This window comes from Homarus americanus, unplaced genomic scaffold, assembly GCF_018991925.1.
Source record: "Homarus americanus isolate GMGI-L3 unplaced genomic scaffold, GMGI_Hamer_2.0 scaffold34921, whole genome shotgun sequence".
Lineage (NCBI taxonomy): Eukaryota > Metazoa > Arthropoda > Malacostraca > Decapoda > Nephropidae > Homarus > Homarus americanus.
Window position 1 is genome coordinate 18,290,100 of NW_024741901.1, and position 18,357 is coordinate 18,308,456.

General features: G+C 37.7%; 1 protein-coding gene across 1 annotated transcript in view; it reads left to right on the forward strand.

Moving 5' to 3' along the window:
- LOC121876154 (uncharacterized protein CG43867-like) overlaps positions 1 to 18,357 on the forward strand; it is a gene marked incomplete in the record, with an annotated part of 144,279 nt that overhangs the window by 96,489 nt on the left and 29,433 nt on the right. Inside the window, 3 exon segments of the mRNA XM_042381091.1 lie at positions 2 to 211; positions 17,004 to 17,242; positions 17,466 to 17,643. Of these exon segments, the coding sequence (XP_042237025.1) occupies positions 2 to 211; positions 17,004 to 17,242; positions 17,466 to 17,643 (627 nt within the window).

Genomic DNA, 18,357 nt, shown 5'->3' on the forward strand with positions numbered 1-18,357 from the left:
GGCATGTCAGCTGTACACCTCTGTCCTGATGGACTCATCAGGTATAGACTATCATGTGGTTCTGTGTCAGAATGCTCTCCAGCAATGTCTCACTTATCCTGAGCTACAGGCTGAACTCCTCAGTGCACTGATCAAACAGACATCGAAGCACCTACAAGCTAAACCAGGGGTCCAGGTAACCAAGACACTGAACAAAATCAAGCACTCCCGAGTAAGTGTGTCCGCTTTATGTTGCTCTAGTCTGGTGGATCAGCAATGTCATAGGTAAAGATTGCGAGAAGCTCAGTACCTTTCATTAATAATTTTAAATTTTCCAAGCATATTTACTGGAAAATTGAACATTATTTGGGTAACCATGTGATAATTTAGTATGTCAACTTGATAGTGAATATATTTTACTTAATGAATTTTGTAATGAAGATAGCCTTGCTGGATAATATCTAAAACAAAGGAATTTTTTCCTCCGTTATTTCGCTTACCCATCAGACTGTGTCATCTCATTTAGAAAGAAACTGCTCAAAAATTCAAATGTGGAATAAATTCTGCACTGGAAAAAAAAATTGCAATTTTTCATATATTTTTTTTTAAATTGACAATGAGATGGCATCTGCTTTTTTAGTTCTTAGTTATCACATAAATTTAAGTTAGTTTTTATTATGTTGGGGCTGTGATGCTTGAGCTGTGCAATGCAACCTATCCACTACCCTTGACAAAGCTTGGTGTCACTTGTTGTTGAGACTACTGTACATTTTCATGTTATTTCAGCCATGCACTACTGTACTGTACATAGTCATCTGTGTCATGGTTTTTTCTGTATTTTATTAATCTACCCATAGAAATTATAGCAAGAGCCAATATTATTTTTGCAAATATCACATCTAGTTTTTTAGTCAAGCATGGGCTTGTCCACCTGCCTGATGTGTTTTTATCATTTACAAATTAATTATACCAAATAGTTTTTTCAGTTATTTTTACCTTATTTTTAGTATATTTTTGTTGTCACCATGTACCAAACACATGACACATGAGCCATTGTGACCGTTTCCCAGCAATTACAAGTAAATAATGAGTTCACTCTGCATCCTTTCTTGTACAGTATATTAAGGACTTAATCATCAGATTGTCTTTCATAGCAGCAAAGTATGAAGGCGATTGGCTCATCACTATATGCAGGTATGATTGTATGGACAAGAAATTTCTTTAAAGGTTGGGTTAAAAAGTATTTTATTTGCACTCTTTTATATGAGAAAGGATGTTTAGGTGCATCTTTATCTCCAACTTGTTCACATTCATCAATTTAAATGTCGTTAGACTATTGTGTTTGAAGCATTAAACTTTTAATATTGATATGATTATAATTACTATACTGTACTGTACTGTACTGTATTATGAGAACCTCTCCAGCATACAATTGTCTGTCTGTATTATTACAATAGTTGGTTTCCTATACTGGCAGGTTAAAAACTTAGATTTTTTTAATTTCTTTTAAAATACTCGGTGTACAGTTGGCATCAGAGGAAGTGAGAAATTTGTGGCCAATGGAGACATCTGGCATCTCCTTGAGGTAGTAAGTAGTATTTTTTCCTGAATGAATCACTCCTATCTGACAAATCAGAATGGTTGATTCATGAAAAAATACTACTTGCTACCTCAAGGAGATACCAGATGTCTCCATTGCCACAAAGTTTCTCACTTCCTCTGATGTCAACTGTACATCTCAGCACATTCTGATATGGCAACAGGTCAAATTGGCTCCAGTCCTAATATGTGGATTGTTCTTGGTTAAGTTTGATTTTCTTCTAACCAGAGAGGAAAAGTTACTCGTGGTGTTCCTTTTCATCATATGGAAAATTAATTTGCTGATACACTTGATGGTGTTGGAATCTTTGAAGTAAATTTATATAGTTCTTCTTCCCAGTTTACGTCAAGTCATCGGGAAGCTTAAACTCTCTCATGTGTTTAATTTCTGGTTGCTCCTTTTAAGACCTGGTAAGAACACATATGTTCAGCTCCAACTTTGTCTAAAACCTCTTCTAATATATCTTTCTTTGATGTCAAAAGGGGTGTGTGTGCGTGCGTGCGTCCGTGCGTGCGTGCGTGCTTGCGTGCGCTCTTTTAGCATAATTAATAGGGTCACCATAAGCAACTTTTCACAGATGGCTGAAAAAATCAAACAAACTAAACCAAGAAACATCAGCCCTGCTGATAATTAGGGTTAGGGCCCATTTTTTATGTGTAAGTCCAAGCTTATTAGGACCAGGGCTCATGTGGCCTGCACCTACTGGCGTGGCGGCTCAACGACACAAAGTTTTTAAAGAATTTTGTAAGCTGGGTAATTTGTAACATTTCATTTATTGGTTGTCCATGCATAATTTTGCATTTTCTTCCACATTGAATATCTAGACTTAATAAACTAATAAATTAAATATTACAGAAATAATGCATTGTGAATTGTTTGAATTAATTTTCTTAAGTATGCACTAATATCTATTGTCTTTATAGTACTGTACTTCCATTGTGGACTGTGATTTCACAATTAATGTGGGCTGTGATGTTATATCGACTTATAATGTAACTTCGCTAACATGGTTGATTTGAGTTTATAAGCAAGGTTTTTTTTATTAAATAAAAATAAAAAGTAAATTAATTGAAAGAGCCTGAAGGGGTAGCTACAGGCTGCAACACCACATATCTTAACCAATCAGTCAATCAACCTGAAGGGTTAATGAGATTTTCATGTCTTGCCATGAATATGTAAAGGGCATGCAGTGTTACCCTTGTTCATTTGTACAAATGTACATCTGTATGTAAGGATGAACTAACTTTAAAGCCTGATGCCTGGCTTAGATATTCACTTTTAGCCAGACATGTCTACTGATTATACACCCAGGATTCTCAGGATCTAAACTACTGATTGAAACTAATGTGAATATTAATTTATACCTTACTGTTGTACTCGGGTCGAAAAGAGACCTGATGGGTACAAAGTTACCACTTAAGACTGTGTGTCATTGCTCAAATTTGTGCACTGCAATTCTCATTTGGCTCGGTCATAAAGTACCAGATCCGAGTCATCCATGTTATTTCTAGTTATCTAAACAAAAAGATTGAATGTTCTTTGCTTTGCTCCAATCCTGCTACAAGGACTACCCCTCTATACCCCTCTAATAGCTTAAAGGCTTCTCTCAGTGTTTAACTGTAACCACATGTTTCGAAGTGTTACTACAGTGGGGTCACGATAATTAATGAAATACAAATTTGCATTCTTAAATTCTCGGGTACCTCTCTTACTACTTTTTTTTTAAGTTTGCAGTCAAATATTTATAATTTGCAGCCAATTGCCGACTGCTGCAGTGTTTATTTACACAAGATACCAAGAAAAAAAGAATCACTTGAATGTGACTTAGAAATAAATGAAATATAATATAAATCTATAAAATAAGAAAAAAAAAATAAGGGTGGATTGAATTATGTGTGGGTCTGTAGGAATTAGGACAGTTCCCCTATTTCCAAGCGCTCAGTATCCCCCCGATCTTGTTGATACAACATTATGCAATTTCACCATAATTCCCATATTATTTTGGTTCATATGGTACCAGTGATAAAATGTTATCATAAAGTAATAAATTTTCATGAAAAAAAATCCCACATTCAACCCCAGGTGACTTATTGTGTACTACAGGCATTAAATTCCTGGTGTTTACATGGCACATTCACAGCCAGCCCGACGCCTGCCTGTCTGGATGGCGTATTGGCACAATCTTTAGTATGATATGAGAAGGGCAGGAGCTGTTTATGTAATACAGTATAGAACTACTTTTTGTACAACATTTGTGTCATTGTAATTTTTTATATATCATGTACAGTACAGTATAGTCTCGATTTACGTGGTCAATTAACCCGTAGAGGTCCGCGTAAAACAAGGAACGTGTAAACAAAATAACAGAACATATGGGATTAATTGAAATAGAGACTGGGCCGACCCCCAAACCACACTTTTTCCGACACAATATGTACGTTGTAGTAAAAATAACATCTTAATTTTATGATGGTCTGCACACATAATTAATATTTAAGAGAAATCTCAATAATATTAGGTTTTTTAACACTTATGTTAGTAGAAGAGGTGGCTGGGTACACGGGGATAGGGGGTTGGTTCCATGGCAGAGGGCAGATTATTGACCCTCACCTGTATCACCTGTATCACTATCCACCACAGAGGCTTGCAGGGCCTCTTTGTCAAACCCCTCAAAGTCCACATCCTCACTATCACTGACTTGGGCTGGCTGTGGTGGGTGGCGGGTGAAGAACTCGGTAATGTTTTCTTGACTGGGCGACCTTGTGTGCACCCTGCCCGCGTAAATGATGGAATGTACCGCGTAACTAATAATTGCCGGTCTGGCCAGGTACCGCGTAAAGGAAATCCGCGTAAATCGAGACTATACTGTATAGGGATGCACCAGAACTTGTTAGTTCTGGCCAGAACCTCGATTTTCATGAAGTTGTGGTTTCTGCCGGAACTTCGGTAAAATAACCGCCAGGAACTGGAACTTTTTATGGTACAGTAGAACGTTGATATAACTCGAGGTACATTCTAAGAGAGGTCGCTTTAAACCGAATTCGCACTAAATCAAAGTGTTGTTTCAATGGAATAATTTAGTTTGGTACTTGAGAGAAACACAAAATACTAAAAAGACTGAGAGTCTACCCAGATGCACCTCAGCCCATCTCCTAGAATAAACAAAACATTGTTTTATGTAGCATTATGTTAAAACAAACACTCGTAAATCAACACGGCTAAAATTATGGGATGTGAAATGGTCTGTTTATTAGGGATCAGCTGATGGAAAGATTAGGGTGGGGGGTGTAGAGAGGTGAGGTGATATATTTGACAGTTGTTGCCATGGTCTAGTGCTTAATTATTTATCTGTCCTAAAGAGTGACTTTAAGTTTTCTCTTATAAAATACAGCTCCTCCCCGACTTACGACCAACTCGACTTACAACCACTCGCACTTACGACCTGCCTCAGTCGTACCAAAATTTTGTCAAATTACGTATTTTTGAGTCCCAACAACAGTACACAGAGAAAATTTTTGTTTGTAATTCACTTTAAAATGGCTGGCAAGCTTAAAAGTGAGAGTTTTGTGGTACTGAGAAGAAAATGAGACACCCATTTTAGATTTTCTATATATTATTTAAGCATTTTCGACTTACGACCATTTCGACTTACGACCTGGATTTGGATCCCTAACCCCATCGTAAGTTGGGGAGGAGCTGTATCACTGAACTGACATGTTTTAATTAATTTGATTACAAAGGGCTAAAATTTTTATCTATTGTGCAAAATATATGACATTTATATTCAAATTATTCGCTGTCTTGCAAGGATTCTAGCAATGCAAATTATATTCTAACTTTAGTCTGTGATATTATATAAGATAAAAACTTAAAGCCTAAAACCACCGAACCCTGGCTGGGAAGATGGGGGAAAGGGAGAGAGGAAGGGGAGGTGACATGTTTGACAGTTGGGGTCGAAGGTCTAGTGAACTATTTATTTGTTTATTTATGTCCTTTAGATTGAGTTTTTGTTTTTTGTTTATAAAATATCACAGAAGTGACCAAGGAGAATATAATTTACATTGCTGGAATTCTTATACGATAGTGATTAATTGGAATATAATCATGCTATAGTTTGTACTAGACAAAAATTTTAGTAATCATTTAGTCCATTATTTTGAGTACATGTACAGTACAGCTTTGCCCTTAGGACAGTGTAGCGTGCCCAGAGAAACATTAGGCGCGAATTTTAAAATATGATGCACCCGATTGACTCGCGCAAAACAAGAAAGATTCTCTTTAAATTAATTGCGAGTGCCGCTTTAAATAAAAAATCTTGAATTGAATCGCTTTAAATCGATGTTGTACTGTACAGTAGTGCTGGTAACCGTTTCATAAATTAAGATATAATTCACTGTTTATACTTTTTATTTCTAAATGATAATGCAGCATAAAAAGGTACTGAATGAATATTGACGTACAGTCATGCGCTGGTTAACGTCCGACCGAACAACGTCCGTGCCCCCCAAAAAAAAAAAAAAAAAACCACGTGATGCCTGCTGGACCACCACCCCACGACCCCCTGACAGAGACACGATGATCCTCTCCATACTGGTCAGATATTGTGTGTTAAAGGAATATGCTTCCTTACTTAGGCTTTTCTAAGCATTTGCCTACAGGTGAAATGTTAACCTACATCTGTTGAGGATAAAATCTTTCACCTATAAATTGACAATAACACATTTGCTGTAATCAGACATATCTAGTTGCCTCAACAATTGCAATTGGGGTTGCAATTTCAAATTCTGTGGCATTACTAAAAATAGTAAAGTTTCTGGTGCACTCTAAGATTAAGAGAGAAAACAGAGGACTCAGGCGTCCTGATGTGAGAGAAAACGGACTCGGATGACAGGGGACCAAATAAAAAAAGCATAGCTACACGTTTTGTGGACTACAGTATTATGGTACAGGGGTACCAAGTGACAGCACTAGGATCCTGCTTCCTCTATCAAGGAATAAACAATTAAAATTTAAATTGGAAAAAAAAACAATCAAATAAATTACTATCTTACAAGAATCTCTCCAATGTAAGCTATATTCACCCAGGTCGTTTGGGTGGAAAATTATGAGAAGAGCTTAGTCACTCGTAAGTAATGATAAATAAACACGCAGGCAGGCCTTCAGCGCCAACTGTCAAATCTTATCTCAAATAAATAAATAAACAAACAAACGCCAGACATTGTCACCTCACCTCCCGCCCTTCCCTGCCCCCCGTCTTCCCACCACCCTCGTGTTCAAGATAAAAGATTGGTGATTTCTTTGTTTATTTTATATAATATCTCAGTCTAAAGTTAGGATAATATAATTTGCATTGCTGAAATCCTTGCAAGACAGAGATTAATTTGAATATAAACGTCATATATTTTGCTCAAGATATAAAAAGTGTACAATACTGTAGTACATTTTATAAAAAGTTTTTCAACTGTTGGCGTTGCTGGAATCCTTGTAAAACAGTGAATAATTTTAATATAAACGTCATGTATTTTGCACGAGATAAAAATTAATCGCCTGTATCACATTACAGTAATGATTTAAGAGTAAAAGTGTTTATGTACGTATATAGTATTCCACATACACGTAAGTATAAATAAAAAGTTTATGTGGTGATCGGACACCGTCCATTTCGGTTAACCTCACGTTTCCAAGAACGTATCTAGGACGTTAACCGGCGCATGACTGTATTTGTAGAAATTTTTTTTACATCTTAAATCATTTTTATTTTACAGTAAGATCTTGTATTTCGCGAGTAATATAGATTGGAAAAATTGCGCCAAATTCAAATTCGCCAAATGCAAATACATAAACTAATGGGAAAAGCCGGTTTTTTCTAAAAAACAGGTTTTGTGATATAGCACGAATGCGACGTCAGCAAATGCTACCAAGGTATGTTAATTCCTAGCCAATTCGCCAGGCCAATTAAAACATCTAATAATTATTTAAGTAATATTAGGAGGACACGTCGCTACCTGGCATTTAATTGCTATTTTCAAAGTCTTTCCTTCATCTCGCCATTATGCTCAATGCAAACCTCATCTCTTGCCTCAGAGAGAGCAGTAATCAAAAGTCAACTCTCGAGGGGTGGAGATGGGTGGGTTATGGACGTCGCATTCGAGCTATATCACAAAAACAGGTTTTTAGAAAAAAACGTCTTTTTGTTCAAGCCAAATGCAACGTCAGCAAGAATACCTGAGCAGGAGGTGGAGAGGGAGGTGACTTTGCATACAAGGCTCCGCTGACTGAGGTCCTGATTATATTATAAACCATTTTTAACATTTCCAAAATTAGGAACATTTACCGGAAGGTAAAATGTTAATTTACTCAAAAAGGATACTCACTTTATTCTAATGAGGAAGAAGGTCCTGGTAGTGGAGATTGACTAGATGGGGGAGGGGAACCCAGCACCACCACATTTGAGGCATCTCTCAGAGATAGATAAAGATAGCTGTCTTTGAAAGTTTTTGAGGATCTCCAAAAGCCCATTTCCTTGATCTGACTGAGACTCATATGCCGCAGAAAGGCCACAGACCCTGCATATTTCCTAGTGTCATGTGCCAAAAATTTCTTGCCAGGGTCTGCTTGATTCACTAATTAAGATAAGGATTTTGTCAATTGACTAGGAGATAATTTCTTACCATCCCTTGATGAAAAAACATAAGGGCCTCTATTAGGGAATCTGGTTAACCATTCCTGAAGATTTTTAACTGGACACAAATTGTGAGGAACCCTAGTTTCATCCATTAGATGTTTTATCCTATTAGGTTGAGCTTGGAAATCTTCCCTTTCATTTTTTCTTAGGATCTCTGTAGGAAAAAGGATAACATCCTCATCAGAAAATACCAATACAGTAATGATGGATTATTGGAAATTGAAATCAGTTCACTGATTCTCATACCCGTTGCTATTGCTAGAAGGAAAGCTGCCTTCTGGAGTAATTTATCCCTGTTCAGATTTATATTGTAATTAGGCCCCATAAGAAGATTAGTAACTTTTTCCACAGACCAAGGCGGGATTCTCTTGGGTCGAGGAGGTCTCTGAATGAAAAAGGACGATCTTAGCATTTGATAAATCCTTGGGTTCAAGGTAATATTAAAACTCCAAGCCAGAGGGTCAACCAACGCTGATTTATAAGATGCAATTGTCGGTCCTTGAAGGCCTTTAACTCTGAACAGAAATTCTAAAAATTCTGATACAACTGTTTCCGATAATGAATCTGGAGTTGTTAACTTGATAAATTGTTGAAAAAGATTCCAAGCTTTCTCATATTGAATAGAAGTTTGGGGTCTATGACCTGCTAATACTTGATTAGCTATATTGGAATTACCCAACAACCTATTTAAGCTTTTTTTGAGAAACTCCAAGCGTGAAGTGCCAAGGATATCTCGAACTGAGAATGTAGTACCTGGTCTAGACATTCTTGCTGCAATTGTAGAGGATTCGGGCACCAGTCCAGTAGGTCCAGGCACCAAGGTTGTAGGATCCAATATGGTGCAATTAAGAGGACCTTGCCTCGGAAGGATCTGAGTTTGTGAACCACTTTGGGCAATATTTTCACAGGTGGGAATAGATAGATTGAATTCCAAAGGTTCCAATCTAAGAAGAGGGCATTTCCTAAAAGATTTGACTTTTCCAGAGATGCATAAATTGGCATCTTGTAATTTGTTAGGGAGGCAAACAGATCTATCTGTGGAGTTCCAAACTTCTTCACTAGACTCTTGAACTCCGATACCTTTAGGGACCTTTCTGTTTCTGTTGATACTGGCCGGAGACGGGACAGCGCATCTGCCCAATTGTTTTGCACTTTGAGGTAAAGTGTTTGTGTTGCACAAATACTGAAAATTTTTTCTGATAGTTGTAGAAGTGGCCAAGACCTTGTTGACCCTTGATGATTGAGACAAAAGACTGCTGTTTTGTTGCCCATGGCAAACAGGATCGTCATATTTTGTAAATTTGGGTTTGCCGACAAAAAGAATAGGACCACTGCTAATTCTTTTATATTTACAGTATGTGTTTGTCCCAAAGGAAGTTGCACTACTTTCCTTGATTGAATTCCCCTTTTGAAGAATGGCATCCCCATCCTATTTTGGATGCATCCGTACAAACGACCAAACCTATTTGAGGTGTAACCCAGGGAGAGGGACCGATTAGATTTTCCCGGTTTGTCCACCATAACAGATGATTCTTTATCTGAATAGGGAGAGAAGAAGCAACTTTTCTGTTTCTGCGAAGCAACTTCGAGCCCAGATGAGATAGTTGCTTTTTCCTTAACTTTCCCAATGGAACGACTATTGTGGCAAAATTCAACAGACCCAGAAGTTTTTCCCAATCGTGCCAAGAAACCTTGTGCTTTACACAAAAGGCTTCTACTTTGTTTATCAAATCTGTTACTTTTGTTCCTGGTAAACTGACTGACTGCTGATTTGTATCCCAGTGGAGGCCTAACCAATCCAACTTTTGATATGGTATTATGTTTGATTTGACCTGGTTTATCTTTAAACCATGGTTTTGAAATAGTGCTAGTGTATGTTGGGTAGCCCTTTGACAATCTTCGAAAGAGTTTCCCATTATCAGCCAATCGTCTAGATAAGCAAAGGTTCTTATGCCCTCCTTTGCAAGGATCTTTCTGGGAATATTTGCCAGTTTTGTAAAGACTTTTGGTGCAATTGTCAGACCGAATGGCATCACTGTGAATTGATAACTTAATTCCCCTACTTTGAACACCAGAAATTTTCTGTACCTGGGAGCAATAGGAACGTGATAATAGGCATCTTCGAGTTCCACTTTTGAGATCCAAGCATTGGGCGGAAGTAGATGCCTCAGATGGTCATAAGTGAGCATCTTGAAACTTCTTTTGGGAATAAATTTGTTTAGGATTGAAAGATCCAAAATCCACCTTAATTTGTCACTGCCTTTCTTGGGGACTGGGAATAGGCGAGACATGAAACATTTCTCTTGACTGCAACAGTTCTATGACACCTCTGTTTAGTAGTTGATTACAAATTTTTTAGGTAATGGGGTTGGGTTTTTACCCTTCTTTGGGGATGCTAGGGGAGGGCGCCTCAACCAAGTCCGTGTGAGACCCCCTTTGATTGTCTTGTAAGCCCATATGGAAGAAGTCCATCTGTTCTCCCAACCCCCTAGACGACACAGCTGTCTGGCTTCATTGGAAGGGGGAAGTTGCTGAGGTGGTGGAATAAGGTCTCCTTCCGTTTCTGAACAAACGGCCACCTCTATTACTTCTTTGATTATTTCCTCCTCTAAAATTTCCCCTAGGTTGATAACTGACCCGGGCAGCTGGTCCTGTTCCCCTGTAAAACCTTCCTCTCCTAGGTTTCCGAAAGGTCTAAGGACTCCTGGGGACATTAATATTAATAGTATTATCCAAAGATGATCTATAATTAATCAATGATTGCTCACCAAACAAAGCAGGAGAAAGAGAAGAACGTATCAACAAATAAACGCTACCACTTGAAGCATTATTTGTTGCTTGTTTCCTTAGCTGGACTTTCAGCCTTAGGGCTTTCAACAACATATCTAAAAATGAGTTGTACAGGGAATATGGGATTCCTTGTAGAGCTGCAGCAAAACATTTGTCCACTTCTGAATTTTCTTCATAGTCGAGCACAAACTTAGTTAATAACTGACACATCATAATTGCAGACCAAACATCTGCTGCCAATTTCCTAATTTTAAATTCTTCAAGCAGCAGTGCAGGAGCAACTGGTTTCAATTTTTTTTCATAACTTATATCCGCATATTTTGAAGCCGACAAATACTGGGAAAGTTCATAGAAGGAACTCTTTTCGTCATTAAATTGGAACTTCATAAAACTAAACTTGTGAGCATTCCTGTCTGCGGGAATGAATGTTAAGTCTTTCAATACATTTGCCCAGACTTCGTCTATTTCAGAGATCATCTTTGGGCAAATATCAGGCCAAGAAAGTGTAGTATCATCCTCAAAAAACAAAGAATGATGACCCAAAGTTGCATGTCCTTCCTCTCTCTTTGTAGTTGCTGAGATATCAGGAAGCTTAGAGACATTTTCATAAAATACCTTGAATAAGGAATCCACAGATTCAGATGGATTAGTGAACAAAGAAGACTTAGCTCTTACCAATGTTATCCATGGCCTGTTAGATTCAACCTTACACTCAATATTCCAGGAGCTGCGTGTCAGTCGACAGCAGCCTGTTTCCACTCGCAGTAACCAACACTTTTGCCCCAGGTGGAAGTGGTTGCCAATATGTGGATAGGATGAAGTCAGTCTCAACAGGTTCTTCCTGCTCAAGAGACTGGATACTATGATTAGAACCAGGCTCATCGTCCTGATCCGGGAATCCACTGAAATCAGATTGAGTCCAATAACTTATTTTTCTTAGCAGGAGCAGTCTTGTCTAAGTGGGGATTAAGTCTTTTACCTAACACCAATAATCCTAAACTTTCTGCCAACTTGGGATCTTTCCATTGTTGTACATTCAAAAATTTACTCCTCAAGGCCTTATTCCACCTATTTTTAATTTGTAATTGCAATAAATCTTTCTTATCACCTGTAGCTTCATGAAATTAAAAAACTTGATCATAACAAACTGCACAATCCATTGGTGAAAATTGGTTATTTGAGACACAGCTGCCATGAATTATGCAAGCCACATGAGGATCTATCTTAGTAATCCAAGTCACTTTACATTTATTATAATTACATGTAGTATGGCTCCCTTGGGTCTTGGGTGAAACTACTACTACTGAATTCAAATTCTCTACTGACAGACAATTCCTTGAATGTATTGCCTGAGCTGAACTTTCTAGTCCTTGTAGCTCATCACTCAATAGTATCTCCTCAGGGACAGTTCCATAGTCTCCTCCATTATCCATAGGCCCGGAGTCCTGACCTTCATCCTCCAGTTGCACATCACTCATCTGAACTAGGAGGATACTATGAGTCACATTATATCATTATAACACAAAGTAATAATAATAATTAATAAGGGTGAAAGCATTTTCTCCCAAATTTAATCAATATGACTCATAAATGTTATATAATTATTTGTAAGTTAGTGTTATACAAGTCACTCCTATGACCAATATAATCCAAGGTCACGAATTATAAAGACAGGCTGTATTCTGTTTTTTATAGTACAGTACAGTGAACCCTTGAAGATCCGGACTTAAGTGGGGGGGAGGGGCACCTGTCCGGAAAAGCCAATTGTCCGAATTTTCCCGCGAACAATAAATGATAAAAGAAACACAAAAAATACAGTACTCATGTAGTGGTAAAGTAATTACCGTATATAAACAATGAATTTACCTATGATAACATAATAAGAAACATTGTATCTTTAATAAAGTAAATGAAATAATATTCCCACAAACAACAATTGTCAATTCTGTTTGTTTCCCCACCTCCTCGGGCACCTGTGTCCAAGCAACTGACGGTCAAGCAGCGCCCACGGGCCTAAAATGTTGTTTGCTCTAGTTTTGGAGTGTTTCTTAAGGAAACTTCTAGGAGGCTTCTAAGACCAGACCACCCAAATTTTTTGTTTCGGATCTTACGAAATTCGGATTTCCTGGGTCCGGATCTTCGAGGGTTTACTGTACGTACAGTATGGTGTGGATTTACGCGGTTTTTGTTTACGCGTTTGGTCATTTATGTGGCACTTTGCCAGAATGAAATGTTTTAATTATGCGGTAAATTTCATAATTTACGCGGGAAGCGGCGCAGGCAGGGTGCGCACAAGGTCGCCCAGTCATCAAAACATTACCGCGTTCTTCACCCGCCACCCACCACAGCCGGCCCAGTGAGTGATAGTAATAGTGATAGTGAGGATATGGACTTTGAGGGGTTTGACAAAGAGGCCCTGCAAGCCTCTGTGGTGGATAGTGATACAGGTGAGGGCCAATAATATGCCCTCTGCCTCGGAACCAACCCCCCATCTCCGTGTGCCCAGCCATCTTTCCTACTAACGTAAGTGTTAAAAAACCTAATATTATTGATATTTCTCTTAAATATTAATTGTGTGTGCATACCATCATAAAATTAAGATGTTATTTTTACTACAACGTACTGTACGTATTGTGTTGGAAAAAGTGTAGTTTGGGGGTCGGCCCAGTCTCTATTTCAATTAATCCCATATGTTCTGTTATTTCGTTTACTCGTTCCTCGTTTTACGCGGACCTCCACGGGTTCAATTGACCGCATAAATGAAGACTATACTGTACCTGTGTATTTACAGTGTTTGTTTGGTACCATAGGCTTAATATTTATGTTTGTTTGTACAGTTAAGGTGTATTTATGGTACTGTAGATGTAATTATTGCCAAGGCATCCTTCTTTCTCTCACAATTGTTCTGTGAACATCTCCCAGATGTTTGTACTCAAATTGTTTCTTTACTGGTGGTGGTGAAAGTGATAAAAAGCCAATGCTGTGAGAACTTTTAAAGAAAAAATCAAAATATTGGACCTACTAAGGAGATGCACATCAAACTCTGAGGTTGCACATCAGTTATCATAGTATAAAAAAGGGCTTATGTGTGTACAGTATATACAGGGGGACCCAAATATTTGAGAATTTGCCTCTTATGCAGGGATCCCTGGAACGTAACTCACGTACTCTGGGACCCTACTGTACTAGAGGTACCTGCAAGTTTAAGAACATGAATTTAAATTTTGCGAATTATTGTGGCTCCACTGTAGTGATGTACACTCTCCCAAAAAAGAACTGGCCCCCTTTCTCATTGATACAATATGTTACAATGGACGAATATTTCCGATAACTAATTGTGATTCCTGCAATATGTTGGTAGGCCTGCCTTCCTAGCATCCCCTGAGGCTGAAATAGTAATTAAGGTGTATAAATCAGCTGTGCACATGTTATTGTGTTCATTTCCAAATACATCAGGCCGGGGGGAGGGGGGGGATACTTTTTGGAAGAGTGTACTGTACACTAAATGACTACCCATATTAGATTCAATGTACAGTACTGTAAATGTAAAATTATAGTGCATAAAGCCTCTAAGAATTAAGAATACTACAATGCTACTATTGTTTGATTGGTGAGTACACCATGTATAATGTATACAATTAACTGGCACCTCCTACCCCCCACTTGTATGCCAAATAACAAAGCCTTTATTGTAATTTGGAGTGGACACTTTTACAGCAGCAACAATAAAGTGGTGAGTGAAGGGGAGGGGAGGGAAGGCTTCATTACATCCTCCTTCTTTGGCCTAAGCACCTTTATGAGCAGTTTCCAGAGTACAGGTGTATTTGTCTGTGCAGCAACTAAGTTTTCTTGCCATGTTACTGCCAAACATAATTCTTAACTTGGAACATTCAAGAAACATTTTTTGGAGAGAGAGAGAGAGAGAGAGAGAGAGAGAGAGAGAGAGAGAGAGAGATCTAAAAAAATTGGTCCCCAGATTTGCTGTCTAGGGGGTTGATCCCTGTGGATTTGCCTGCCATGGTTGACAATTCAAACCATTTGGGATTTGTCTATAGGCTGGATCTTATGAAAGCAGCACTTCCTTTTTAGAGTAAAATTTTTTGAGTATGGTCTGTTGGAATCTGTATCTTTCTACCTAGTCATTGAAGTTTTTATAATCCCTTCTCCCACTGTTCTAACTGACTTTCAGTAATCTTGGCAGAATATGTCAAGCTAGAAATTGAGAATTGTTTATGAAAAATTATTTTCTCACACAACCTGTAGCCAGGTGGGTCACATACTCTCCCCCATCTTGGATTTAAGGTTAATATGCTGAAGACAAGCAAATTGGCTGACTGGCCTTGGAATTACAGTCAGCAACCTGTAACAATGGCAATACCTGTACTTGTGCTGACCATGTAGCTCAGCTCTAATTCGACTTCCTGTCTATAGAAGACACCTTTTGCTTTTGCATATACTGTACAGTAATATGTCTGTTTTGAGGAATGTGATGGGCAACTGTAACATCACTCTCTTAACTGTTAAAGGGAGCATGGCATGGTGGACCATTTCCCAAAGTTGGCCTGGGCAGTAACAAGAACTGACTGGCTGCAGTTTATTGGAAAAAGTGATTTATGGATTAATCTTTCATTTATTAGGGTATCAGATGTCATTAAATTGTGAAAGTGGAATAATTTTAGTCTAATTTCAGTACTTTTTCAGTAAGTAGTAGATCATGGTATTTATACCAATACTGAAGCGTACTGAAGCTTTGTTTATTTACAAATTAGAATTATAACTTTACTCTATTCATATACTATACCATACAGAAATTACACATCAATATTATATTTAAGATATGCATGCTGTTCAGTACACTAATTTTATAATATTCATAAAAACAATTACAGGGTACAAAGGAAAACAGTTCATCATCATCACAGCCAATTGCAGTCAAGAGGTTAACGATTAAATTATAAAGAAATAAATGTGGTCATCACAGTCCCATATTTTAGTTGTTTATATCGTGGTATTGCAACATATTATCAGTACTATATTTAGAAGTAAAAATGTCACTCTCATAAAGAACAGAGTAATGCTTCTGATTCATGAGTATCTATGCATCATGACTGGTATGGTTAGGAAGTGTGCTGTGGCTGAAAATCAAAATAGATAATGTCCCTAAATGAATTACTTCATTTGCTGTGTGGAAATGACTATATCTCTTGATACACAATTATTGTATGTTTCTTGATCACCACTAATTTGTTCCATTTATTTTTTTATCTAATATCCATTTCAATTCATCTTTTACCTTATTCTGTGATTTTGTTCCATACCTTATAGGCCAGGTTATGTGGTCTAATTTTAGGTTGTTGTGTTTTAACTGTATTTTGTTTGAAGGTACAAAACTGCTTCCCATTGCAAGTCCAGGTTATGTAACTGGTAGCCTGCCTGAGCTGAAGAAGTGTAGGATAACCATTTTTAAGCATGTTAAGTATCATTAACAGGAGTTTCACCACCCCCATGATGACACTCACCATGCATGATTATCTTACATTTCTTGAAGGATTAAAAAGAAAATGCAATTGGGAGAGAGAAACTGGATTGTGGGTAACTAGTATGGTGCTGTAACTGTATTCTACCTGCATTTAAAAGCTTTTAAGAAAATGTAAATACATCATGTAATTCATAGCACAAATCTGGTGGATTTAACATACCGGTAAAGAGCTGTGATATTGTAAGGTTCCTCTGTATCTTGAGTTCACAATCAGTCATAAGTACTTTGAAAAATAATTATATAGGACACTGTTTTCTAATACAGACCTATCCTAAACATTGAATAACTTTGGAGTTAGAGAAAGTTCATAGCTGGCATAACCTATTACTCTTTTTTTATCCACATTGTCAATATATCTTGGTTTGTTATAAATTTTCATGCACCTCTCATACAATTTTCTCTTTTACCAGAACCTCCTTCTTTGTGCCACACAATCACTATTCCTGTGTGATTCTTCGGGAGCACAGAAGGCTTCACCAACCTTGGGAAGTGGCCAGCCTCTCCCAGCAGACCCAAAGATCAATCCACCATCTTTTACATTTATCCAGGGTTGGCAGTTTCTTGCCCTGGCAGTCTCATTGTTTGTGCCTAAGAATAGCAAACTTTTATGGTATCTCAAACTTCATCTGGAGAGAAATGCTGATACTAAGTGAGTTTGTCTACAAAGACTAAAGGAACATTATTTCTCTGTATATTGCCATATGAGTGAAGAGTCTTTTACATAAGTATGTTGCCAGTTTTATGAAAAATTGCTTTTAACCTTTTATTCTTCTTCTCATTGTTAATAATGAACTTCTTGATTACCTCAACAGAAACACTTTCCTCTCAATTAATGTATAAAATATATTAATTGAAAATATTTTCATCAACAGAACTGAGGCAGGGAAGTATGCTGCATATTGCCAGCGTGCGTTAGAAAGAACTCTAGAGCATGGAGGCCGAGAGGCAAAGCCATCTCGAATGGAAGTCCTTTCTATTTTACTGAAGAATCCCTATCACCACTCCTTACCCCATGCTATACCCGTCCACTTCATCAATGGAACCTATCAGGTAAATGGAAGAATGATTTACACTATCTTAATCATTAATTATGCTTCTGTTACCTCTACTGAACTGTAATCAGTGATTCTTCTTTCAAATTACTTATGATACAGGCATCCCTTGAGACACAGATGGGTTAGGTTCCCAAAAAATATTCGTTAGGTGAGTTTTCGTGTCTCGAATGGAAAAACATATGGGAAAAATAAGGTTCAGCTCCCAAATGACAAAAATATCCCAATATCATACCCAAAAACACAAAATCGGTTCACAAACTAGAAAAAAACTAACTAATGATAAATAGTACAGAACTAATGTAATTTACTACCTAACACATTAAAAACAATAAAATACTATTTAGATGAAAAGATACAGCTAAAACTAAGGAAAACTATATCAAAGTTTAACACAGCTGTATTAGCCCCTTAGTTCTTATATAAATGTCAGGGCAGTACATTGGGTTTATATAATCCTATCACTCCCTGTAACTTTCACTGGCTATGAGGTGACATGGTCACATCACGTGATGGGCAAGTTCCTTGAGGTGCGGCAGTAAGACTGTTAAGGTCAGCATTTAAAAGCCGGTTGCCTGCGGCATTGTCACTCAACACTTCACACCAACCGGACGTAGTTAGAAGAGCTATTTAATGTAGCCTCCGTCCTCATTTTAATACACTTGGAACTGTATACTGTATGAGATAGTTTCTCAATAAATACAGAAAGGAC